Source organism: Mucor mucedo (assembly GCF_025094135.1).
Source record: "Mucor mucedo strain NRRL 3635 chromosome Unknown EV154scaffold_2, whole genome shotgun sequence".
In the NCBI taxonomy this organism is placed as follows: Eukaryota; Fungi; Mucoromycota; class Mucoromycetes; order Mucorales; family Mucoraceae; genus Mucor; species Mucor mucedo.
Genome location: NW_026252286.1, coordinates 444,101 through 468,924, shown reverse-complemented (window position 1 = coordinate 468,924; position 24,824 = coordinate 444,101). Strand labels below are relative to the sequence as shown.

Here is a 24,824-nt window from a genome sequence, read left to right as displayed (position 1 = left end):
CTGATCTCAACTGAAATAACACCCTGAGCTGTTATAGCTCCCAATATAGTATGCGTGACGGCACGAGTGATTGGCGTTTCGACTATTTCTGGTGTACCTCTAACTGAACGAGCATTATGGCTTCTCATGTTGATATTAAAACCAGCTTCATCCACGAAAACGCAGTTGGTAAGATAGTTCATGTCAGTAGTCTCCACACCATTGATAGCGTTTTTCGTGATTCTCAGCGCTATTCCTTGCCAAAGGTTGCAAGGTTGCTCTCTTGACGGTCAGGTTGCACCCATTTATGATTGTCTATTAAAAAGATGATACACAGTATTTGAGCTTGCTCCTTTCTATCTAAGTGAATTAGATGGTTTTTATAGTTATCACTGAGAGAAGAAGGAATAAGTCTTTCGTGACCAGCAAGTATCTGCCTCTGTAGCCAGCATGCTGAAACCTAAAGCCAAATCTAGTATGTAGTAACATAATCTATCATGACCCAATTAACCTCCATTTATTGTCTTTTCTCTCATTCTATCAGTACTCAATGTAATATCTAGATGCGCTTTACATTGTCCAAAAGCCTTATCTTAACGTCGCTGTTCACAAGAATATAACTCGAGCTGTCAACTCTTCGCACCTAATCACTGTACGAAGATTTACTGAGAAAGTAATAAACTAAAGACTTTATGTGATACAAGGTATTTTTAGGGTATTATTGAGATAAATACACAATTAAGAACTATTCAAGAGAATGGTAGAAAAAGAAAAAGAAAGAAACTACTCATAGAAAATAGTCTTTGACTAATAATTCTTCAGAGCCTAGATCAACGTAGCCTAGTGATTCGTTTTCCAATTGGTCAATTTGGGCCAACGACTTCTCCACAACATGTTTGAGAAAGGCGAGAAACTCAAAGACTTTGATCCACTGTTTTTTTTCTGCTCTGGTGGTGGGGATGGTACATGTTCTTGCTTCGACGAACTTCCATTTGCTGTTGTCGTGAACAGAAGTCAAACAAAGCGTAAGACAGTTTTCAATAACAGAAACGCAAGGAATTTGTATCTTCATTAAGGTCTTCAAAGATCCCACCTTGTACTTTGCGATGATGTACTTCATGAAGTCAGATGTGCTTTTTAGCTGCTTGTAAGTGTCATCTATACTATGCGGGGTGGTGGCCTCGGATCTGTTAAGAGAATATTTTAGCCTTATTACAGAAATGGTAAATCTTTTAAAAAAAAGTCTCTTGCTTACCCCGAAGATTCCAACATTACTGCTAAAGTCTCTGCTTCATTTGTTAAAATACCATCGAGGAGCTTTCTATTAATTCCAGAAACTCGAAAGTCTTTCAAGGGTAGCCATACACGTCTTGATTCAACTAGTTGTTTCTCGCACCTTTAAATGTGAAAAGATTAATCCTCTCATCATCTCTGAATATCTAATAGAGAGAATTACTCACCATGAGCCGCTTAAGCTGCCAACCATAATGCCAAAGTTCTTAAATATAGGAACAACAGCTTCACAGAAAAAAGTCCTTTCATGACTTGGATTAATTGGAGTTGATCTTCGACAGCTTTGATAATAGTCGGTTAGGATATGTCGCATCATGTCAATAAACTTGCCTTCGCCTGGTAATGTCCAAAGCTTTCGAGTGTCCATGAAATTGTCAGAGTCTAGTGCACTATTTAAAAAAGAAATTGCACCTTCATGAGACTTAATGTAAGCATTTGCATATTGTTCGTCTCGGTAGGCTTCAAATATCGTTTGAGTGGCAGAGCTGGAACTTGTTCTTAAATCTGAAGACAGGCGTATTTCAAATAAGTCACTAAGGTAACCATGATCGCTTTGACTGAGAGCAGGCTTTTTGGGCGATATGAGGTTCTTTGAAGGAGCATGGTAATCAAATCGCTTCCCATTCTTGACAAAAGAGTATTGGCTCTATAGAATTATCATAAGTATCTTTTTTTTTTATATTAGGAAACTACGTATACAATATTGATGATACCTTTTGTTGAGGATGTCATAGATTATAATAAAAGAATCATCACATTTTACATAATAATGGATGATCATGTATAAATATTCATGGCTCACACTTCGCCCCATCTGTTATCATCAGAACCGTTGGTGTCTGTGCACAAGGTGATTTGCCTTGTGACGAGTAAAATATTATAATACCATAAAAGTATAGTACAATCCCATAGGCGGAATATTCGGTTACTGAATATTACACGCACTAAACTTTCTCTTTGGCATTTACGTAATGTCACCTGCGGAGATGAATTTAGATCCTCACGTACTTTTGTCTTTACTTTGTAAGGCAGGAATTACTTCATAACATATTTGTTTAAACAGACATTACGTATAACATTATATCATATTCCTCTAACGCGTCACATATATTATCCGAAAGCCATCTAATCATTTAGTATAAATACCTGTAGTTTTTGCTAGTAGAATTCCCGAATCTAAATTTTCTCGAAATAAAAGATATACAAAGTTCTAACAGTATTTTCTTTTGTTACCTTAATTTACATTTTATCTCCATCCCAAACACCTTTGACACACTGGGATTAGGATTGAAAGGATCTTCTGCATCAAACAAAGACTGCTCGTATTGCTTGCTTATTTCGCTGATATCATCAATAGTGAGTTCTTCTTCCGCACCAGCACTCTAAGAGGAGAATGGGGGTTTTTTCTTCGTTTTAGAAAATTAAACTGATGCATGAATTTCTTACCTTCATACTCCGATCTTTTGATTTTCTGTCAGTGAGCTAAAAAAAGTTAAGTGATTAAAAAAGAAAAGCTGTAAATCTCATTGAAATTGACTATTTTTGCCTACCACGGGACAATCATCCTCATCTTCAATCTCATCAAATAATCTCTTCTTCGACCCCTCCTCCATTAAGCGGCTTTTTTCAAGAACCATAGCCGAAGCGGTAGCATTGGACTGAATATGTGCTTGCTGCAAGTTGTCCTTGTCACGCTTTTTCAACTCCTTTTTCTGATAATATAATTTGAGATCCGCAACGATCTTTGGATGGTGGTAAAAGATATCAAGAGATGAGCAGTATTGTTTCAAGAGAAGCTCAGTTATTGAGGTGCTGCTAGCAGGCTGCTTGCTTAAAATATTATTAATTGTCTTCAGTGATGTCTGTAACATCAAAACAAACTGCTGCGGTTGTGCTTCCCACACTTCAGAGTGGTCCAGATAGTCATCGACAACATCTTTTATATTGCTCCAAGTCTTTACACTGCCAGTCAGAATGTTGGGAGTTAAACTAAGCTTTTCACGTAAGCTATCATCCAGTGTGTAGCTGCCCTTCAACTTGTTAAGATAAGGTGGTGCTGGTTTTAGATTAGGCTTTTTTGACATTTGAAAGTAGCTTAGTTTTTAAAAAAAAAAAAAAAAAGGAAAAATACTGCGCACTCCAAAGGCGCACTCCAAAATCCTTACTTTTTGACGTCATCATATCGGTGTCTGAATAATAAATGTTGCGGCTACTTGTATAAACAAGGGTATTAATGAAGTTTTTCTGTGGACATGATGTGTTTGGTACAGCTTGAGAAATTCGAGAGTGATAATAGCGAATTAAGAATAAAATGTAAAATTTAACAAAGTGAAATTATCAAACTGCAAAAATAAACTAAAGCTTTATTAAACAAATAAAAGGGGGTCTTTATATACACATTATTTCAGACATTGATCACAGATGGGCTGATGACGGTTATGGGTAGATTTATCCAGATAATACTCGGATGTAATGATCCCATATAGAAAGACCATAATGAGATGTCAATAACAATAACAATAACATTCATTCTTAAACTGTGTATATCGTGTAGCACAACATTCAGGGGAAATTGTAGTTCTTATTAAAGATAGCTGTGGCACCTCAACGTGGCTGATGTAACCTTCATATGTTTTCATATTATGTTATTATTTAAATGTATGCCTTATACTTGTATGAAGGATGATATGAGATCAAGCCTGTACATAAAGTAAATGATCAGTATTTAATATAAAGTACCAATAAGAATTATATTTAGGATTATCAAATGGAAGATTTAAGAAGTGTAGATAGAGTCATATATTAAGTATATAGCCTCGATCACGACACAGCTTGTGTAATTCTAGTCTACTGCTTGCTATCGTCCACCACAATGCCACTCGGATTTGGGGCCAGCATTCACTTTCTAGTCTCAAGTGATCTTACTCTAAGCATGTCTCTGGCATGTTACAGAAAGGGCATTCTGAGTGAGTCCGTGTCAAATTACGGTCAAACAAGAGTCAAGGTCAAAATATGTAAGTAGCAAAACCTTTACATCTCCAAAGCGCTGCTATAACTAACTACTTGTGACCATATATGTACATGTATACATGGCGAGCAATCGCCTATGTAGATTTTATTTAATCAGTGAATCACCAAGCACAACCTATGTAATTCTAGTCTACTGCTTGCTATCGCCCACCACAATGCTACTCGGATTTGGGCCAGCTTTCACTTTCTAGTATAGGTGTGGTCTACTCTAAGCATGTCTCTGGCATGTTACAGAAAGGGCATTCTGAGTGATCAAAGTGCTTGGTATATGATAGGCGTGTTTGGCATAAAGTTGTTTAGCTTGTTACATACAGCAGCGATCTAACAACCCCGCTAAATTAATTCTGGACACCCCTTTAAAACAAATAAAAATTTCCACATAATTCAAATTAACTTTGTTTATTCATCATACATTACTCTAATCAACTTATCAAGTCAGAACAAAACATAACAGAAAACAACGCTAAGAAGCTTATGCCAAGAAAAGTTGAAAAACATTGGGGTTTATTTTACCTTAATAAGATCGGACAAACTGCAAACCAGATTTCACAAGCAGTTGAGATGCCTTTGGGTACTGTGCGAAATACGATCTGCAGAATCAAGCAAGCTGGTAGCCCTTTACCTAAAAAGCATTCTAGTGCCCCAAAAAAGATTAACAAAAGGGCTCGTGATCACTTGAGAAGAATTATAAGAAAGAATTCTTTTGCCACTTTCGATCAACTGAGATTGCAATTGCGAAATGCTGAAATCATTGTTAGCAGACCAACATTGATAACTTGTGTGAAGGATCTTGGCTTTGGATCTTTTATTACAACCAAAAAGCCTAAGCTTACTAAAGAGCACATGGAAATTAGATTGCCTTGGGCGCAGGATCACCGTGATCAATAGGACACTGTCATTTGGTCCTATGAGTCTCGTTACTCTTTAAAAGGCAACGGAAACTCCAGGAGAGTAAATTAGAATGCTTGGAGGGCGGTACAAGCTGGAAAACGCTATTCCCACAGTGAAATGGGGAGGAGGTGGGCTTATGGTCTGGAGCTGTTTTTATGGAAAGGGGTTTGGCCATTATCGATGGTATTGTGAACCAGGACGTTTACGTCGATATTTTGGCGAAAGAATTCTATCCTTGGTTCACAGAACTCACAAAGAAAGAGAGTGGACCCTTCCTATTACAAGGAGACGGCGCCACTTTCATACAAGTGGATATGCTCGATGGTGGAAAGAAAGCCACATGATCAGAGGCTTTGAGTACTAACCCGCTCAAAGCTCTGACTGAACCCCATCGAGCATATCTGGCATGCTCTAGAACGGCTAGTAGAAACAAGAATGATTTGAGAAGAGTCTTGCAAGAGGAATGGAAAAAAAATGGCGTTCAGTGTGCAAGTCGTTTAGTTGAAAGTATGAAAGTATGAAAGACCGCTGTCAAGCGACAACTTTGATGGGCCTTTGGTCAATTTAGATCTTCAATAAAATTACGAACTTCAATGATAACATAAACGAATTTTGAGCGAAACAAAAGCGAATTTGAGCCATTTGCAAAAACGAACTTTGGCCAATAAAAAAGCGAACTTTGGGCTGTAAGACAAGCGAATTTCAGTCGGAGACCAGAGCGACTTTGGTTAATTGGAAAACGAACTTTGGGGGTGGAGCCACTGTATGACACTCCATCCCCTAGAGCCTGACCAGTTTTATCTTTACCAGAAACTTTGTGGCACGTTTTTCTTCGAATCTTATTCTAGAACTGTAAGGTTTAAACTAAGATAGAATTAACCAGTGAGTACAAACAATGTCTATGTGAAAACCTGTTACTTCTAGTACAGTAACTGAATAATATCTAAAAAAAAATGACTTTTTACAAAATATTCGTAGCTGCCATGTCCCTTGGTTTCGCATTATTGCATTTTTAAATGCAACAGAGTATTTCAACTACCACCAAGACTTTTTGGACTTTGCTTTGCATTTAGGTCTGCTGTACTAGTGTTCGGAATGAAGATCGAAACTCTCGAGCGAGCTTCGATCGTGTTCCAGTCGAAGCTCGCTCGGATGCGTTTTTTTGCAGCTCGAGCTCGCTCGAAGTTTCTTAAGCTCGGCTCGGTTGCGAATACGATAGCTCGAACTCGCTCGCCCTTTTTATTACACAAAGTGCACGTCAAAGTGATGTTAATTACAGAAAATTATGATAATAAAATTGTTATTTATTGAAATAGAAGTTGGAAAAAGAAAAAGTTTTTTTTTTTCACCAGCCTTAACACCAAATTCGGATAATTAAATCAAACTGTTACTGCATCTATAATTATAATACATTTGGATTTGTGAACATGAAAGTTTACATTAATTCTGCTACGCCATGTTACTATGGTTGCTGTAAAAAATTGGCTTAGTTGGGTATAGTGTGCAACACTGTTTCATTTTCTATGGTAAATGTGTTTGCTGGTTGTACAATTAAATAAAAGTCCAAAGCATTTTAATTGGAATTATTAGAGCATAAATAAAAAAAAATGGTAAAGGGAAGAAAAGATTAAAATCAAGGGGAAATGCCATCTGTAGTCTTTCAAGGACCTTAACTTTAAAGTGACTACTATCGACATTTTAGTCGAGCGAGCTTCGAGCGAGCATCGATCGAAGCTCGCTCGAACCCAAAAAAAGTGGCGCAAGCTCGAGTACAAAAACTCGGTTCGAGCTTCGTTCGAACTGGCGCAAGATCGGTGCAAGCTCGAAAAGTTCGAACACTATGCTGTACCCAACCGCATTCACTCTAGTTGCACGCTTACATGAGGAAGGAATATGGATGTCTTCTTAGTTTAGAGAATTTCTTCTTCGGTCCATCCGAGTATTGATAACAGGCGATAGTCAAGGCACTTGGATTCTGAAGGGGGGTTTTTTTTTTTGTTCTGTACTTCTACTTTTGGCTTTCGGAGCAAAACCAGACAGTGTATTACCGTTGAAATGATTGAAATACGTGAAAAGCCTATAAGCACTTTGTTGTGTAATACTACAACTTACTGCTGTTTTAGGTACAGTAGTGCCTATGTCTTGCATGATTTGTATGAATATACACAATTGCTCGAGTGTTTTCCGTAACTGAATTGATCTACATTCCCGAATCCACGTTAGGTTTCTTGGTAACTGAATCGAAGTCGATTATCTTCAAGTAGTACCGTATTAATAGACCATCTTTCAATTTAATAATATAGCTAATGTAGTTTTTACATAGCAGCAATCTAAGGGCTTTGAACAAACAAGTGTTTGTTTGTTTTTCTTCTGAAATTGATAACTTTCTGGAGTTAGGTAACTTTAAGGAGAATTATAAGCGACTAAACTTGAAAGCTTTTGGTTGTTTGCAGCTTTAAGAAGTTGTGTGGAGGTATAGGATATCATGACCTGAATTATTGCCAAGCCCGATTCTCAACAGATGGTTGATATTCTTATGTTTAGAACGTAATTTGCGATTTCCCGAGAAATTTTAAACGTGGAGTTGAGGATTCCCGCTTCAAAGCTCCCCGCTTCATAACATTATATGGGGACAGAACAACGCACATATTAGTAGCAAAGGTTTTAATTGGGGCTTTTCTGGCATATTGCCCTCATGTTTTCTTGTATAGCCAGTGAAACTGTAAGGCATATAAGTATCTGACTAGATCTTTTTCCAACCTTTTACTTATCATATAGGAGAATCTGCCAAGCTTACCTTGGTTGAACTGGACCTTTTGCCCAAGACTACTGGCAAATTGCTTTTTAAAAAGTCAAATAGTTATTTTTGGTGCAGTTTATTATTAACTCCAGTCTGTTTCTGTCTCCTCCTTTTTAAATTCAGGTTAGCTGAAGTAACCCTTCACGCGAGCCAGATTCCTATTATCCTTAACACTGTGTTCTTCTAAATGTATAAATTTGCCTTCTTGTTTATCTTTGGATAATAAAGCCTGAGTCTAAACTTTGCTCTTTCAAAAGCGTTCGTTTTTCTCTATGGTGTACCTCGACATAAAGCACACCAACACAGGATGAACCAGGTTTACTCTGATTTGTAGAGGTTCGCATTGATTTCGCATACGTGACTGGTTATACTCTTCAAACTGCGCGTGACGTACTAAAGGCTTTTTTTGTTAACCCACCCAATATTTCCTCCTTTCCCAGAGCGTGTTTTGATTTTTGGTTTTAAAAAAAGATGTCTGATTCGAAACAGGTATGTAGTGACTAGTTGTGTTTACGTGTAAATAACCTTACAATTGTCACTAGAAAGCACTTATCGATGCGAAAAGAGCAGAGATTATGGCTAAAATGGCCAAATTTCAAAAGTCGACAGCTGCACCCAGACCACCTCAAAATCATTTACCCCCAAAGCAGTCAAGTCAAAGACCTCCGCCACCGCAACAACAAAGACAACAAAGACCGCAAAGACCGCCCACGCAACCAACTTCTGCCATTCCTCCACCACCTGAAAAGGGTTCCGGTGGTGGCCTCAATTTGGTAGAAATTCAACGTCGCATTGCCGAAGCCAAGTCTCGACTTTCTAGTAATCCTGCAGCAGCAGCCGCTGTAAGTAATGTTTTTTTAGCTAATGTCATCAAGCATGGAATATTGATATCTTCTTTTTAAAAACTTAAATGTAGTTGCGTCCTAATGCCAAAGTCAGTGAGACCAAACCAGCTGCATTACCTTTTGATGAATCTGGCAACCTTGATTTTAAAGCCATGATGGATACCGGCCTTATACCCCGTCGAGAAACTACGAATTCCAAAGCTATTCAACGTACGAAACAACAAAAACTGACTGCTACAGCTGCTGCTGCAGAAAAGAAGCCTATGAAATTAGAAGATTCAGTACCTGCCGATTTTACCGACCCTACAAAGAATCCCTATTTCGATCCAACCATGGGTGTGAAAATCGCACCTGTCTCGCGTCGTTCACGTCCAATGAAGTTTGTCCAGCCTGGAAAGTATATCAATATCGCTAATGAGGAGAGAGCAAAACAACAATTCGAAAAGTTAAAGCAGGAAATTACCGAGAATGTAAAGAAGGCTGGTATGCAAACTGAATTCGATGTATCTGACAAAGTGATAAAGGTAAAAACGCAAAAAGATAGAACGTGTGTGCAAAATTCATAAAAAAAAACTCATACATTTATGAAGAGAGTTGCACCACCAGCTGTTGAGTGGTGGGATGCACCCTTTTTAGCAAACAAAACATACGATGATTTAAACGATACCAGTGAGATCAACCCAGACAAATTGGATAGCTTGGTCACCATGTATGTGCATCATCCAGTAGTCATTCGACCTCCTAGCGAAATAAACGCAGTACCTGTTGTGAGATCTTTAATGATGACCACCAAAGAACGTAAGAAGATGAGAAGACAAAGAAGAGCTGAAGCATTAAAGGATAAGCGTGATAAGATCAGATTGGGTTTATTGGAGCCTGATGCTCCCAAGGTTAAAATCAGTAATTTGATGAAGGTTTTGGGTGAAGAGGCGATCCAAGATCCTACAAAGGTCGAAGCCAAGGTTAGAAAGGAAATGGAACTTCGTCAAAAGATGCACGATAAAGCAAACGAACAGCGTAAATTAACACCGGATGAAAGACGAGCAAAGATCTTGAATAAATTGAAGGAGGATCAAAAGACGAGTAATGAAGTTGCGGTCTTTAAGTAAGGAAGAGGCAGACCGGGGTATTAATTATTGATATTTTGCATGAAAAACTAATGATATCGTATTATTAGGGTTAAATCTTGCACTCATCCTAAGCATAGATATAAGATTGAGACCAACGCAAAGGAGCATCAATTGACAGGTATTGTCATTACGCATCCCAAATGTAATATTGTGATTGTGGAAGGAGGGCCTAAAGCAATCAAGGCATATAAAAGACTCATGTTAAGACGTATCGACTGGAACGATATGCCACCACCAAAGAATTTAGTAGAAGATGAAACTGCTATGGACGTTGATAATCCCGCACCTTTTGGACTTCCCGAAGGCGAGGAGAATAAATGTTTCTTAGTATGGACAGGTGCGGTTAAAAACAGATCATTTAAAAAGTTCACATGGCGCTCATTCCAAAGTGAGAAGATGGCTCGTGAAGAATTGGGTAAATGGAATGTGGAGAACTACTGGGATGCTGCCTTGTTAGCTACGGATGAAGAACTGGCTGCAAGACAACCACAGCTTTAAACATAACAATAAAAAATCTATTTTGACGATTTCATATCCCGTCCCGGATAGTGGGGGGAGAAGGGGGAGTTTTAACTTGGAGCATAGGAAGTGCTGGGAGAACCACTGAGTGTAAAGAATCCTCTTCTTTTCTGTGTGAATTAATCATGGTGAGTTGATCGATAATCCATCCATCCATTTAGTAGAAACACGCCGAAAAAATAGACGAACACGACATATCAACAATTTTGGATGCGATGGATTTTTTTTTTTTTTTTGAAAAGTGGACATTTGAATTAATCGATTTTGTAATAGGTCAACATTCCTAAGACCAGAAATACCTATTGTAAGGGTTCCAAGTGCAGAAAGCACACCCCTCACAAGGTCACTCAATACAAGGCTGGTAAGGCTTCTCTTTTCGCCCAAGGTAAGAGACGTTATGACCGTAAGCAAGCCGGTTATGGTGGTCAAACCAAGCCCGTTTTCCACAAGAAGGCTAAGACTACCAAGAAGATTGTCCTTCGTCTCGAATGTACCGGTAAAGTTAATTTTTAGTAGTAAAACAATGTCAATAGCTCAGCCTTATTAAACTCCAATTATGTATTATAGCCTGTAAGTACAAGATGCAACTCGCCATCAAGAGATGTAAGCACTTCGAGTTGGGTGGTGATAAGAAGACCAAGGGTGCTGCCCTTGTTTTCTAAGCTTGTCGCTTTGTCTGTCGCTTCGTCAATGTTCCCTCTTTTTTTCAGCTTTATATAATCTATATAAATAAAAATTAAATTGATCATTGAACACAAATCACTCTTTTCTTTCTCTTTTACCTTTCCCATTGAAAATTTTTAATTGGCGGCTCCATGTTAAAACGGTTTTCTGAAGTCTTAACAGCACACAAGGTCGTACAACTTCGACAACTGGCGATACAAAGTGGAATATTATCATCAGGAAACAAGAGTCAACTCGTACAACGTCTCGCTCACCATTTTGAATCAGAACCTGAGGACACTTGCGCCTCTGTTCTGTCATTTGACTTAGGATATCGCAATTTTGCCTTTTGTCATATAAACAAGGATGCCGAAATAGTTGACTGGGCCCTTGTTGATTTTGACTTGCCGTCCTTCCATCCTTCTGTTACCGCACCCGTCATTCGACAATTCATTAAAGATCGAATTCAGGACCACTTAAAGGTCGCTGATAAAGTTTTGATAGAACAACAGCGAGCACGTTCAAATGGCTCCATAAGTATTTTAGAACCTATCTTACGGGTCAATTCAATTGAAGCTATTTTGTGGGGAGGATTATACGAAGCGACTGAAAGAATCAATCGTCCACAACTTACGATGAAACCCGTTCTTGGACAAGCTGTCAACTCCCTTTGGCAACCAGAATTAGATCAGGTTATTGCAAATAATCCCGAACGTTTCAATAAGATAAAAGAAGGGTATTACCACAAGAAGCAAGTTAGCACTTTGCTAGTTCAGTATTGGCTTGATACCAACACCGTCATTAAATGTAGCGATCATTTTAAAGCCATGTTTAAAAACGAAAAGAAAAAAGACGATCTTAGCGATTGCTTAATACAAGCACTAGCTTGGTATCGATGGTCAAAATTTAGTAAAGAATATAAGAAAAATTTATTGTAAATAACTTTTTTAATTTACGGCAACTCCTCTTCCATGTTGATTTACAAAGCTTCCGTGCAATGTTACCGCATTGAATGCGCCTACAGTAGTACGAGCAATTTCTTCAAGAGAAGCTGCATCCAATATCAATAAAAAGCATGATTCACTACCATCTTCCAGAGTGGTATTGACAATCGACATAATAATACCATCGTCTTCTGCATTGCCTTCAGGATTAGGAACAAAAATAGGCTCTGCACACGAACATCCAGGCTCGTCCCAGATTTTAGCCGGACTAGCTTCATCTGTATTTGCTCCCAAATATGGCTTGTCCAAATCAAGCTTAATCAAACCGTTCACTATACATCCAGACGCGTATGAAGGAGCATGTTGAGATTCACAAACACCCCAACAATATCTGTACCGCTTCAGGTTGTATTTGGGGTTAAATCGAGGCATTTCAAGATCGTGACCAATAATGGTATAAGAAGCAACACGACGCTTATTGAATGCGGTCATTTTCGCCCAGTCGAAACTACTTGACCAAGAAGGGGTCCATTTTTCAGAGCCAGGTTGAGCAACGGGCACATTGCCAAGACGATAACGACGGAATTGAGAAGGTGCGATTTGATTAGTTTCTTTCTTGGAAGTATTCATATCAAAAACATAGCGAGCAGGTTGAACACGGTCCAGATCCATTTTTCCAGTAGGTGTTTTTCCCAGTTCAAAACTTGCATCGACGATATCCGTGTTTTCATACATGCAGTAATCCATATAAATGACACGTTCTCGACGCCCGCCGGGTAATTCTACTTCTTCATCCCACGCATTGGCTGTGTGGAAAGCAAAACATGGATCGGCTTCATAAGTTGCAACATGGTTACCAGTATGGCGGTCAATAACCTGAAATAAAGTATGACGTGTTTCATCCCAGTAAAAGGTTTGATAGGCTGAAGAATAGTAAATGGCAGAAAGACCACCCAACGAATAGTAATAAGGAAAGTTGGGGATAATGATATAGTTCTTAGTCATACTGAAAGAGTGAATATAGGATGGCTTGAGGGCCTCTAACGTCTTCCATGCTCCAAGATGACGCCAGATAGGTTGATGAAGTCTTGGTTCAGGGGCAGCAATCTTTTCTTTCTCTGCCACAGGAGAAGGCAAGTAGGGCCCAATAGAATAAGATTGAAAAGTAGGGAAGGGACCAAGCTTTACCATAAAATTAACATATTCATCAGTTTCTTCATCGTATTGGTGATGAGAAGCACATAGTTGACCTTGCAGCTGCTTGCTGACATGACCATAGGTAAACATCTTGAGAGGTTCTATAATAAAACTTGTATGTTAGAGAAAAAAAAGGTCGATTGTTGAAAATTAAAAAAAATTTACTTAATGATTCGGGGTCAACTACTTGAAGCGTGTTGGCATCTCTCTTGACAACGAGGGCTTCACCACGCTTGACACCAGTTTCATTTTCCAATCGTTCACCCAAAGGGAAGTTGGGCGTGATGGTTACATTTACCATATCAAATTCAGCATCAGATTCTTGTAGTACAGCGTTAGAACCAAACTTGGAGATATGATGATAAACAGATTGAATACGACCAAAGATGGTTTTGCAAGGATCTGGACCAAATGTCAAGAGAGTAGGATCTCTTTGGCCTATTCTTTTTTCAACACCATGCGAGGTATGTCGGGAATTGTACTTGACTGTTTGTGTTTCTCCCGAAATTTCAAAACGATGAAGCATAGCAAGACCATCAAAAGGATGACCAATATGAAAAGTATCGCCGTTATCCAAAAGAATATTATAACGGCCCGAACCTATTGAAGATATGATAAGCTGGCTGCTAATGATGACTACCTTCTTTTTTTTTTTTTTTTTTTGTTACCTGTTCGGTACATTACACCATTAACCCAAGACGGAATTTGTCCTTCAAGCTTGAATTCCACAGGCGACTCTACAGCTGGAACATTTTTGAATCCTACCGGGGAAGGCGCAGCCTCATTGAGTTTACCATTAGGGTTAGAACTAGCAGGTGTAAGCATTATTGTTATTTCCTTAGTATAAAAAAAGACTTTGATAAGAATATAAAGAAGAAAAAAAAAACTGAAATATCTATGAATAAAATACTGTTTATATATCTGTTTCATTGTTACAATTAGTATGGTGCCACAAATAGGGGGAAAAGAAAGTATTTTTTTGACATTTCATTATACTTTTTTGCATGATGTGCGCAATTTAAAAACATGGTTTTCTCGTTGATTTTACCCATATTCAGCAGAAAAGATCTCCCACCCCTTATAATTTATTGTTATGATGTAGTTTTGTAGTGATGGTAACGGCCGTGTTCTTGGGTACACTGATAGAGGCTGTGTTAATCTGATTTACGGCTCTATTTGTCACTAGTTTTTCCTCTTTTATCTTTCTAGTATTCTCTGTATTTTTTAACCTTGCTGAATTCTTTCAATGTCCTCCTTTTTAAATAATTGTCTCCGTTCCACCTCGTACTTGTATGTATTATTATGATGCTTTTGGGGTCCAGCCCTAAAATAGCAATAAATGTTTTCTAGAAAGCTACACAGACATATAAAAGTGAAAGTAGGGGGTTGGATTCCTATTTAAAGCTGTATGTTTGCACTACTATCGCTTTAATTCATTATCTCTGTATCTTACCTTTTGAAACAAGATGGTTCTTGTACTATGAATTGGTGGTGCCTGAATTATTCTCCCAAAGGCATTTGTTATGCCCACGGTGATGTGTTTTACGAATAGATTTGTGAAAGTGGATTTGGTGTAGTATCTGTAAAAGCATTATCATTGTCAGATCGCACATTGAAATATAACTTTATTTTTTTGCATTTCTTTGTTCTTTTTATTTCTCCCTCTTTTTCCAAAAAAAACTTACATCATAAATTATTCGTACACTCAGAAAAAAATTGCTAACTTTTGTTATTTTGTAAAGAGACTTAAAAAAATTACGTTCATTAAATGTGCTGTGTTACTTTTTTTTTTTTTTTGTCCAAGTGATTCATGCCAAACCTGACAAAATTACCCAGTACATTTTGTCTTTAAAGATGTATCCTGGAAAGTCAAATTTTGAGGATAATAACTGAATTATAAATAGGTACGTAATAATGAAATATAATCAATTTATAAGTCAATCTTATAAATCTTTAGACTATATTTTTTGGAAGCCAATTTTGTATTTATAAGATATAAAGTTATTAAGAAAATTAAGAAAAAACCAAAAAAAAACTGATCATTTTGATCATTGGACACAGCTTGTCCTACACTCAAAGTCTTGAAAAGCTGTTGGATCGTTTAGTATATGTTCCTTATTGTAAACCTGGACTTCATTTTGGTGTGGCAGATGATCGACTATGATCGTTTTTACATTCGTATTGTCTCTATTGAATTAGCCATAATTTTCTTTAGCATTTTTCTAAAATTTATTGTATGTATATATTTTGTACCTTACTCTACAAAATTCGTGATATCTTTAGCGTTTGTTGAGAGCCCAGCGAATTCTAGGATTACTAAATAAAGTTTTGTGTGGAAAATCAAGTTTAGATTTTTTTTCACTAGATCTAACTACTTACTCTGTGTGCTTTCATAATCGTCCAATTGCTTCATAAGTTTTTGTTATTTCATATTCCTTGTCGCGAGTTGTTGAGAAGAAGATGAGCAAGGCGGCATAAAAACCTTAACCACTGATGACCTATTTACAAGTCTTTCCGACATAGTTTGCAAAAGTCGAATTCTTGTGTCATCGTTTTTATGTTCAATTGGTGTTCGAAATGAAGATAGAAAATCTCGCTCAAATGCCTTCTTTTGAAGACCAAACTCGCTCGAGCTTTTGATACACAAACTACGTGTCAATCACCTAATTTTTTGTTTCTTGAAAAAACAAGCGTTATCAACTAACCTTTTCACAATATTTACAAAAAGAATGAAAAAAAAGTGCGTGAACAGGTTTTATTCGTAGACTGATAAACAAAATTTGTTTGCGTCAGGATGATTTAAATGTTTAATCAGCCATATTGCTTGAGCCTTTACTTAAAATCGATACATCTGCACTTTCTTGATTAAATAAACAATTAGATCGTCCTGACATAGTTAATTTATTAGTCTATCAAAAGGAACTCGTTCACACACCTTTTTCTTCCCTTTTTTTTTATCGTATAAAAGTAATCAATATTGTGAAAGTTGAAAGACTTACAGAAATCCCGGCCAAAACTCAAGAGCCCAAACCTGGGAAATCTTCATAATATGGCGTTGATACATGCCATGTTGAAACCGCCAAAGCGGCTTCCAGTTTGGACAGAATTTACAGCGACAAATTTAAGCTTACGGCCGAATCAAAATGCAAGATTGATGATTATTAGTTATGTCAGGGAAGCAAAAAAAACAAAAGGCTGTTATCATTAGAAACTTGCAAATATTCGGTACCCAGGAAAATGTGTGCGCGTTTAAGTTCGTCAATTGTGGTCTATATGTCAATAGTCTGCTGAATTCGATCTTTCTTGGTAGACTACTTTAAACCTCTTTGTCGTCATGTAGATACGCCAATTGAAAACGCTTAAACCAAATTGCTTAAGTATTGCTGCCATGTTTAATGATGCTTTTGATAACTGACCGGCACCATCTTCCCCAATATTCAATCTTGACCACTCCGATGATGACAGGGACAGGTACTGTAACCCCAAATGGGTAACTTGTACCTACCTGTTTTGCATGGAGAACATAATTTAAAGTAAAATCCAAAAGTGATACTGTTTGAACTTAAATACCACTTTATTAAGTCGAATAAGATATAGAATTAAACAAATAGTTCTTCAGATTAGCAATTATTAAAACATCAAATGACAAAAGTAATATTTATACTCGGGATCTATTAATATTCTATAGTCCAGGGATTATTGGCTTGTATTGCTTTTCGCAGAATAAATATTTACTCGCCACAGAGTTGTACCATTTGAATAGACTTCAGCGGTATGATGATAACAAGCGGGATAATTTGTAAAAAAAGAGTTTGTTTATTTAAGTAACATGTTGTATTATGTCCACTGATTATCACTGTGTATAAAAAAGGTTATTCCATGTGATATGTGGTACCATTCAAGCTGTCTATATATACGATTTTGTATACTACGGGCATTATTATATTTGTCTAAAGCTCTTGATGGACCAATTTAGGCCCATTATTTGGCGCAAATTTACTTCCTTTCTTCAAATCTAAAACGAAGGTTAGTATTTTTTTTAGCAGCCCAAATACGTGATACTTTACATTCGATGGTTTCTGAATCCACTTCGGTTGGAAAAATAACTTGATATTCGACAAACAAATCACCATGTCTTGAGTGGTTCTCTTGAAGTGGCATACCTTGTCCTTTGATTGTTTGAACAAAGCCATATTGTGTCACCCCCTCTCTTTCTAATTCAATAATTGAATTATCCAATTGAGTCATCGTCTTTTTGAAACCAGCAAGAGCTTCGATCAATGTGATATGTTGTTTGGTATACAAATTATTGCCTCTACGTTCAAACACAGGATGTGGCGCTGTTCTGGTGACAAAAATAACGTTGCCGGGAATAGTATCAGGATATTCATCTGCTTCTTCATCGAGGATCTGATGTGACACGTTAATTAATACAATCATATATATTTAAATATTCATGCATATACTTACAATCTTTTGTGCATCATTCATGCCTCTTTCAATATGAATAGAGTAGTTCTCATTTCCTCTACGAACCTTATGACCCGAACATGAGGGGCAAAGATGCTCGGTAATTTTTCCCTTGCCATCACAAGCTTGACATTGCTGTTGGAATTGTTGGAACATGCCAGGTGCTACTTGCGCACGCTTGATAACCATACCACGTCCATCACAAGTATTACAGGTGTGAATATCTTCAGGGCGACGAGCACCGCTTCCGTGGCAATGATCACATAATACCTGCTTTGAGATATCTACTTCAATGACTGCGCCGTTATATAAATCCTCGAGCGTAACCTCAAGAGGAATAGCAATGTCAGGTCCTCTCTTTTCTTGGGCCTGTCTATGTCCATGACCTCCTCCAAAGAAGTGGGAGAAAATATCAAAAGGGTCTCCACCACCGCCGAATCCATGACCTCCTCCTCCTCCATTCTTTAAACCTTCTTCGCCATAGCGATCGTAAATGGATCTCTTTTCATCGTCCATTAATACTTCGTACGCTATGGTAGATAATTGTCAGCAATAAACTTCATCTTCATATAGATTTCCATACCATTAGCAATTTCCATAAACTTTTGTGAGGCGGCTTCATCACCAGAGTTCTTGTCAGGATGATAGACTCTGGACAACTTTTTAAAATGTCGCTTGATTTGAGCCTTTTGTGCATCGCGAGGGACGTCCAGTATTTTATAGTAATCCTTTGATGCAAGTGCCAAAGACACCAACACAGTTAGTGTTACAAGTAGCCACCATGTGATTGAGCCACGCATTTTATTAATGAAAAAGGGGGTAAAGAGCTTGACATGCACCAAAAATGCACACTAAAATAAACGTCAAGGCGCGGGGATATTTGCGTTGTTGCAACATTATTGGATGAAAAACATACACATTGGAAAAAATGTTTTGGGTAATCTCTTTTTTTTTATTAAGCACAAAAAGCACAGGGGAGGTAATATTTATACGGGATAATGAATACCGCTATTCTTAGTATGAATAAACAAAATGCGGCTTTGTACATCCAAAGGACTTCCGGACCAAACTACAAACTCTTCCTTCTCTTCAGAAGTTTGAGTCACATCATTTCCTGTCTTTAAACCAAAGATTTCCTGGAGGTTGGTAGTGACAAATTTGATAGCATCAAATTCGCTAATCTCCATATCTTGAGAGGGGGAAGTAGCAGCAAACCAAACGGAATCCCAAGCTAAATTACGTGCTAATCCGTCATCTGCAACTGCAACACCAAGCTTAACACCGTGGTAGTTCAAAACGTGAGCTGCAGTTCCGTTGGTAAGTGGGGCACCAGTTAAACAATGGATAGAATCGAAATTTGCGGGTGTGCACAAACCAGGATTAAGAATTACAGCAATATTGGCCTTGGCTAATTGTGCTGCCAACAAATAAGCTTCAATACCTCCCAAGATAGCTAAACGAGCATCGGGGAAAGTGCTCTCTTTCAAACGGATTAACGTAGCGATTTCATCCTTGTTATTTACAGAGACAATAAGAGGAATCTCTCCTCTAGCAGCTTGACCATATCGATTATCTGCCTTCAAGTTATCACTGAAGATTTGACGAAGGAAAGAAATTTGGGATGAGACAGTTGGGAATTGGCTGGATTTGACAGAGTCGCCAATTTGAACATGAAGAGCGGTGGCAGGAGAAATCAGAGCACCTTCCTGAAGAACAGATTCAGCAGATGTTCTAAATGCTGCACTGACACCAATAACAACATTATCCGACATTGGTGCAGTAATAGTCGTTAAAATTCCTCCCTTATATGCCTCCTCTAACTTTCTTCCGCCAAACTTTAACCCATCGATAGCTTCGACAATTGATTTGGGATCATGCGAAGAAGATGCAGCTACAACACCGTCGCCGGTTGTTGATTCTGCTTCAATTACGCTAAGACCTAAGTGTGACCCCACAGCCACAAGACCCTTAAAACCTCCAATTAGTGACATTATATTTTAAAAATTTATAACACAACTTACGGGAAGAACGTAACCACCTTGAAGATCAAACTCAGGAACAGTGCTTTGGATCGAAGCAAAAGAGCTTGAACAGTCAGCAGCGGAACAAACAATAGCGCCATCTTCAACAACTACCTGAATAGGTCCCTCAGTAGGCTTCTTACCCAAGAAAGAATAGCCGGCATTTTTCAAAATAAAGCTCTTTGCACCCTCAAGCTTCTTGGGGACATTTTTAACTGCTACATTAGAAGACACTTTCTTTTCAACGGTAGGTTTAATAACAGTCTCATCAAATAATGGCACACCGTCAACAAATACTTGTAAAGGAGTGGCACCAAGCTCAAGAGGCTCACGATCCCAAATAACAAGATCAGCATCGTAACCAACTCTAAGGGAACCGATACGATGACCTAATCCAATAGCGTTGGCAGGAGTAGAAGTGACAGCTTTAAAGGCCTCTTGGGGAGGTAAACCATAATGAGTTGTCTTGGCAGCTTCAAAAATCAAGTGTTGAGAGTTAAGAACAGGATGATCACTTTTTAAAGCGACGGGAATTCCAGCCTCATACAAAATCTTGGGGGCTTCAGGGATACCTTGGAAAGCTTCCTTTTTATATCCCCAATGATCGGCAAAGGTTGCAACAGTAATGTTATTATGTGCACGTCGTAAGATAGCAGGGACACGGTAAGCATCAAGAGCATGATGGAAAGCTGAAATTGTGAAGTTGAATTCTAAGGAATGACGAACCATGGCCTCAATATCATGTGTTTCGTAGCAATGAATGTTGAGCAAAACCTCACCACGTAATAAAGATACTAACGACTCGAGGCTTAAGTCTTGAGGGAAGGCAGAGTCAAAGCGGGAATGACTATGTTGAGAAGCTTCACACCAATCATCTTGCTCACGCTTTAATTCTTGTGCTTTAGATAATTCCGAACGTAATAAATAAGCTTCACCTAAGCGAGTAGAAGGCATCTTTCGTTGATTTCCATAAACTCTCTACAAACAAAACAATTAAGTATTACTATTACGTAATCACATAATTCTCAAAATCCGTACCTTAGGATTTTCACCACAAGCCATTTTCATCCATCTCCATTTAGTTTCCTCCTCATCAATATGAGCTTGAACAAGCATATCCTCGTTACTGAGAGTTTCCACGGGTCTTAACTTGAACGAAAATGCCTCACCGCCAACAATATTACCTGATCCAGGGAGAACCAAAACTGTTGTGACACCACCTGATGCAACGATACGAATAGCATTATCCGAAGGATTAAAAGCATCAATTGTACGGACAAAGGGAGTAAGAGGTTGTGTCATTTCGTTTGTGTCTTGAGTACCATCAAATTCAGGCCATGAATCAACACCCATATGACTGTATACAAAAAAAGGAGGGACATAAACAATCTGGGGTTTCAAAACATGCTTTTTCCGTTTTGTATATTACCTATGCATATCAACGAGACCAGGACCAACAACATGACCGGCAGCATCAATAACTTTTACGTTTTCAGAATCGTTTAATTGAATATCTTTTTCCACTTTACTAATGACACCGTTCTTGATATAGATATCAACATTATTTAACACCTCACCTTGACCATCCCAAACAATTGCATTTTTGATCAAGATGGGAATTTGTTTAGGTTCAGCTCTAGGATTAGCGCGCTTTTTGTTGGGTAGGTTTTTGTTTCTTGGTCTTGTTTTAATAGCATCGCACTTGGCACGACCCTCATCCATAGTGAATTCAGATACGCCTGATTTAATGGTATGGGGATATTCTTCACTGGGGAATATGGATGAATCAGGAAGGACTGAATACACTGCTAAGGTAATTAAAATGATGGCAATTGTTGCAAGTGCAAGAATATGATAAAAGTGTCGACGAACATATAACTCGAATTTTTTTGCGCGACTAAGGTCTTTAATTATCAACGGATCGTGATGGGTTGACCCTTCCCCACTTTCAGGAATAGACGAATATCCGTTTCCTGACATTTATAAGTAGAGGTATATGTATGTATAGAACAAAAAAGGATAAAGAAAAACAAAATAGCTGAAAAAATAGGACTTTATACAATCTCCCGGAGATTGGTGCAGGTATTCCTGTGTGACCTTGAAATATCCGTATTTGGAACTTTTTACCTTGTCAAGCATCTCCTATCTCAGGGGGAGAGGAGCGTATTCTCTCTCTTGATCAACATGGCTGTTTTTCATGTATACGAATTTGTGGGAACCATCTACATTATTAATAGTAGATGTTACACATAATGTGGGAATGCGAGTTCGGTATAAGCTCGATTCCGCCGAAATTCTTGCACCATCAGTCAGATTCTGGAAGGTAGAACCAAATCACCTGCAGCAAGATACGGTCGTAATTGATAACAGTATCTCGTGATACTCCTTGTCAAACATGAGCTCAAAGTCAAGATATAAAGTGTCGCGTATGGAAGATCTTTGGCGAAACTAGGTTGAGTGAAATACATGTGTCAAGTAATATCATTATTAAATGTGATTAATAGTTCAAGATTTGGAGCAAAATCAATTAATTCTTGGGATAGGGTTTGATATCTATACCTGAATGTCCAAATTTTAAGCGAGTCTCGGGCGTAACATTTGCCCCTTCAATCTGTTGGGAGAATTTAAAACCTTTTTTCTTAATCTTTCACATTTCTGGTACTTGTGAGGTTTACTGTCTGACAGAGCCTCTTATCTTATAATAGCCCAAATTATGCAATAGATTTAAAAAAAATAAAATAAAAAAATAAAATAAGAAACCTATGGCGATGTCACCGATTACATCATTTTACTTGATTTATACGACACAAAGTTGTCTTCTTGGTACAACTTGACAATTCTAATCAACAGATTTCTCTCGTACTGATGACAAATTACGCATCCATCAACTTTTAAAAAAAATCTATGCAATCCAATATTTCTAGAGAATATTTTTTTATAGACGTAGACATGCAAAAAACCATTGTTGCATATAGATTGTAATTTATCTTCGTAACAGTGTAGCGATATGTAATTCAGGTAACCTGTAAGTTTAAGCCAATCATAACACACGAACGTGATTTGCACGTGATATCACGTGATTTATTTTTTGTTTTTGCATTTATGACTTATTAAAATAATTGATTCTTCAGCTATTGAAATGAATCTGATTGTCTTTATGTTTACCTTGTATAGAGTAATAAGAATAAACAAATGTATAGAATAACAAGAAGGAGACTGTAAGACTAATTGTTAAAGAATACAGACAAAAAGATATAGATTTGCACTAATAAGCTTTGAAATCTGCAAAGAAGTAAAGATAAATCACAAGTGTTTAAAAACAAGTAAAGTTTATCAGAAAGAAAGAATTCGATGACGTTTATTATTATAAATCAGACAATCTTATATAGACGTTTTGACAGCTGTCAACTATGGTACAAAAATAACTAATACGAAAATGGAATAAAATAATAACAGGGTACGGAAAAACTATGATGAGAACAATACAAAAATAGAGTAAATCAAATAAGGGTACGGGAAAACTATGATGGAAATAATATGAATAATAAGAAAAATAAAGAACTAAACAAAACAGGAAGGTAATAATAAAATAAGTGAGATACGAGAGAGAGCGACGAAATAACAATAAAAATAATTGTAACTGAGAAAGAAGAGAATTTCACGAGTAACCGACTAAGATAATTAACAACCTGCCAATTTTAGAAAAGCAGCAAAAAGACGCGAACTGAACCTTCGGAGAAAGAATACCAGAAAAACTTCTAGAACACCAAAAATAGTTTCACCGCAATATTATTTGTCGGGTCTTTATCACGTATTTTTAGAAACTCTTTTCTCACCGCCAAACTCAGTACCAACTAGATCTCCATTTCTCAGACAAGATTAACGCGCCATTCCACAAATGAGGGAACCAGAACCAAGGAACAAAGAAGAATAACCAAAATAATATTACCAAGCCACTTTTAAAGTGAACGAAAGCGATATCATTACCAAACTGCGCACGCATCACTATATGGAAAGATGGCCGAGCTGGTCTAAGGCGTCACGTTAAGGTCGTGATCTCTTCGGAGGCGTGGGTTCAAATCCCACTCTTTTCACTTTTATTTCCTACTGGGATTTGTAGTGTTTGTAGACTTTTGTTTTTATCAGCTTTATTAAGCCTACTCATATGAACTAATATCCTTCATATTGCAGTTAAGTGGGTCTATGTCTGGCTATTTATGTAATTTTGGATTAATGATTGAGTGGTGAATACTTCCTGTTCTTTTACATATGTTCGATTAATCATATCTACACTGCATAATTCGTTGATCTTAAAATTATAAAAGACTAGAATGATTTTTAAAAGTCTCACATTGCGTATTTGTGTATTAAGAGCAAGTTTAATGGCGAATTAATTATCTGAGTATCTTGGAAACAAGACAGTTACCTCAGATGACAAATCTACACATGCATCTAAATAAAAAGTCGGTGTCTTTGTCACGCGAACTTTTTAAGTGTCTCTTCTTACATTTTTGGTGCTGAAGCGATGTCTCTTTACACGATTTTTGTTAGTATCAGTGATTAAAGCATATTAGACACAACGTGACCAATGGCAATCTCATATCATACCAACTTGGAAAGTCTTATCGTACATCGATAGTAATAAGAGAATGCCGTGCCATTGTTGACGGTGTTATAATCCGGTTCTGACAGTAGAGAATCAAAGAAAAAGACAGTGAATCAAACTAACATCTATTTTAATCCTCGAAATTATGAAAGGCAATAACTAAAGATTGACCTTTCGGTCTTATAAGGCTATTTATGTTATCCAATTGATTACGAATACTGTGATTACTATATAATAAACCGTCTTTATGGGAAAGTTTATATTGTCCGTTTATACATATTAATCAAGTATGGATCCCAAGATCCGAAGAATCTGAAAATCAATTCCTGGATAAGAACGAGTTACCTCTATAAGTTTTTCTGTCCAAAAAGGAGTCGTTAAATATGGTGCAAATCGGTTTCAATTGCTCAGTACGTGTATGCTCGAGATGCAGAAG

At 37.5% G+C, this 24,824-nt stretch overlaps 10 protein-coding genes and 1 non-coding gene across 11 annotated transcripts; 5 read left to right on the top strand and 6 right to left on the bottom strand.

Moving 5' to 3' along the window:
* Positions 1-570: 570 nt before the first annotated feature.
* On the bottom strand, positions 571-3,458 carry EV154DRAFT_490493 (uncharacterized protein). Its single transcript, XM_051599429.1, has 6 exons — positions 2,823-3,458; positions 2,719-2,754; positions 2,538-2,654; positions 1,440-1,918; positions 1,235-1,375; positions 571-1,166 (listed from the first exon to the last, which is right to left on the bottom strand). The coding sequence occupies exons 1-6, from the start codon at positions 3,354-3,356 to the stop codon at positions 767-769; spliced, it is 1,707 nt and encodes a 568-aa protein (XP_051463528.1). The 5' UTR covers positions 3,357-3,458; the 3' UTR covers positions 571-766.
* Positions 3,459-7,044: 3,586 nt separating this feature from the next.
* EV154DRAFT_580714 (uncharacterized protein) lies at positions 7,045-7,341 on the bottom strand (the record flags this gene model as incomplete). Its single annotated transcript, XM_051606621.1, has 1 exon — positions 7,045-7,341. One exon carries the CDS (start codon positions 7,339-7,341, stop codon positions 7,153-7,155), a length of 189 nt encoding a protein of 62 aa, XP_051463527.1. The 3' UTR covers positions 7,045-7,152.
* Positions 7,342-8,577: 1,236 nt separating this feature from the next.
* EV154DRAFT_410534 (pre-mRNA processing factor 3-domain-containing protein) lies at positions 8,578-9,947 on the top strand (the record flags this gene model as incomplete). Its single annotated transcript, XM_051595405.1, has 3 exons — positions 8,578-8,835; positions 8,910-9,362; positions 9,429-9,947. The coding sequence occupies 3 exons, from the start codon at positions 8,578-8,580 to the stop codon at positions 9,945-9,947; spliced, it is 1,230 nt and encodes a 409-aa protein (XP_051463526.1).
* EV154DRAFT_490487 (uncharacterized protein) lies at positions 9,922-10,568 on the top strand. The gene has a single exon (XM_051599428.1). The coding sequence runs from the start codon at positions 10,167-10,169 to the stop codon at positions 10,464-10,466; it is 300 nt and encodes a 99-aa protein (XP_051463525.1). The 5' UTR covers positions 9,922-10,166; the 3' UTR covers positions 10,467-10,568.
* Positions 10,569-10,612: 44 nt separating this feature from the next.
* EV154DRAFT_490484 (zinc-binding ribosomal protein) lies at positions 10,613-11,246 on the top strand (the record flags this gene model as incomplete). The annotated part of the gene is made up of 3 exons (XM_051599427.1): positions 10,613-10,615; positions 10,761-10,983; positions 11,055-11,246. 3 exons carry the CDS (start codon positions 10,613-10,615, stop codon positions 11,147-11,149), a joined length of 321 nt encoding a protein of 106 aa, XP_051463524.1. The 3' UTR covers positions 11,150-11,246.
* A 56-nt stretch (positions 11,247-11,302) lies between these two features.
* On the top strand, positions 11,303-12,023 carry EV154DRAFT_557900 (uncharacterized protein; the record flags this gene model as incomplete). The annotated part of the gene is made up of 2 exons (XM_051605460.1): positions 11,303-11,957; positions 12,013-12,023. The coding sequence occupies 2 exons, from the start codon at positions 11,303-11,305 to the stop codon at positions 12,021-12,023; spliced, it is 666 nt and encodes a 221-aa protein (XP_051463523.1).
* A 74-nt stretch (positions 12,024-12,097) lies between these two features.
* On the bottom strand, positions 12,098-14,116 carry EV154DRAFT_475907 (putative carotene-dioxygenase; the record flags this gene model as incomplete). The annotated part of the gene is made up of 3 exons (XM_051598002.1): positions 12,098-13,392; positions 13,457-13,891; positions 13,960-14,116. 3 exons carry the CDS (start codon positions 14,114-14,116, stop codon positions 12,098-12,100), a joined length of 1,887 nt encoding a protein of 628 aa, XP_051463522.1.
* Positions 14,117-15,339: 1,223 nt separating this feature from the next.
* On the bottom strand, positions 15,340-15,620 carry EV154DRAFT_410610 (uncharacterized protein; the record flags this gene model as incomplete). The annotated part of the gene is made up of 2 exons (XM_051595407.1): positions 15,340-15,478; positions 15,550-15,620. Coding segments are annotated over 2 exons (210 nt in total), but the record flags the coding sequence as incomplete, so codon positions are not given.
* Positions 15,621-17,083: 1,463 nt separating this feature from the next.
* Positions 17,084-18,577, bottom strand: EV154DRAFT_597929 (uncharacterized protein). Its single transcript, XM_051607020.1, has 4 exons — positions 18,345-18,577; positions 17,762-18,291; positions 17,359-17,701; positions 17,084-17,306 (listed from the first exon to the last, which is right to left on the bottom strand). The coding sequence occupies exons 1-4, from the start codon at positions 18,559-18,561 to the stop codon at positions 17,242-17,244; spliced, it is 1,155 nt and encodes a 384-aa protein (XP_051463520.1). The 5' UTR covers positions 18,562-18,577; the 3' UTR covers positions 17,084-17,241.
* A 156-nt stretch (positions 18,578-18,733) lies between these two features.
* On the bottom strand, positions 18,734-21,786 carry EV154DRAFT_455231 (uncharacterized protein). The gene is made up of 4 exons (XM_051597335.1): positions 21,212-21,786; positions 20,821-21,139; positions 19,783-20,760; positions 18,734-19,728 (listed from the first exon to the last, which is right to left on the bottom strand). Exons 1-4 carry the CDS (start codon positions 21,760-21,762, stop codon positions 18,748-18,750), a joined length of 2,829 nt encoding a protein of 942 aa, XP_051463519.1. The 5' UTR covers positions 21,763-21,786; the 3' UTR covers positions 18,734-18,747.
* A 2,007-nt stretch (positions 21,787-23,793) lies between these two features.
* On the top strand, positions 23,794-23,876 carry EV154DRAFT_t4. The gene has a single exon. It is a non-coding gene; the product is annotated as a tRNA-Leu (tRNA).
* Positions 23,877-24,824: the final 948 nt, after the last annotated feature.

Coding starts and splice junctions, on each gene's coding strand:
- EV154DRAFT_490493 (XM_051599429.1), bottom strand. CDS start 3,356: ATGTCAAAAAAGCCTAATCTAAAACCAGCACCACCTTATCTTAACAAG. Junction 2,655..2,718: donor CAAAAGATCGGAGTATGAAG/GTAAGAAATTCA, acceptor TTCTCCTCTTAG/AGTGCTGGTGCGGAAGAAGA. Junction 1,376..1,439: donor GGCAGCTTAAGCGGCTCATG/GTGAGTAATTCT, acceptor TCACATTTAAAG/GTGCGAGAAACAACTAGTTG.
- EV154DRAFT_490487 (XM_051599428.1), top strand. CDS start 10,167: ATGTTAAGACGTATCGACTGGAACGATATGCCACCACCAAAGAATTTA.
- EV154DRAFT_597929 (XM_051607020.1), bottom strand. CDS start 18,561: ATGCGTGGCTCAATCACATGGTGGCTACTTGTAACACTAACTGTGTTG. Junction 18,292..18,344: donor GTTTATGGAAATTGCTAATG/GTATGGAAATCT, acceptor TATCTACCATAG/CGTACGAAGTATTAATGGAC. Junction 17,702..17,761: donor TGAATGATGCACAAAAGATT/GTAAGTATATGC, acceptor GTGTCACATCAG/ATCCTCGATGAAGAAGCAGA.
- EV154DRAFT_455231 (XM_051597335.1), bottom strand. CDS start 21,762: ATGTCAGGAAACGGATATTCGTCTATTCCTGAAAGTGGGGAAGGGTCA. Junction 21,140..21,211: donor GGTCTCGTTGATATGCATAG/GTAATATACAAA, acceptor TTTTGTATACAG/TCATATGGGTGTTGATTCAT. Junction 19,729..19,782: donor AAGGTGGTTACGTTCTTCCC/GTAAGTTGTGTT, acceptor GGAGGTTTTAAG/GGTCTTGTGGCTGTGGGGTC.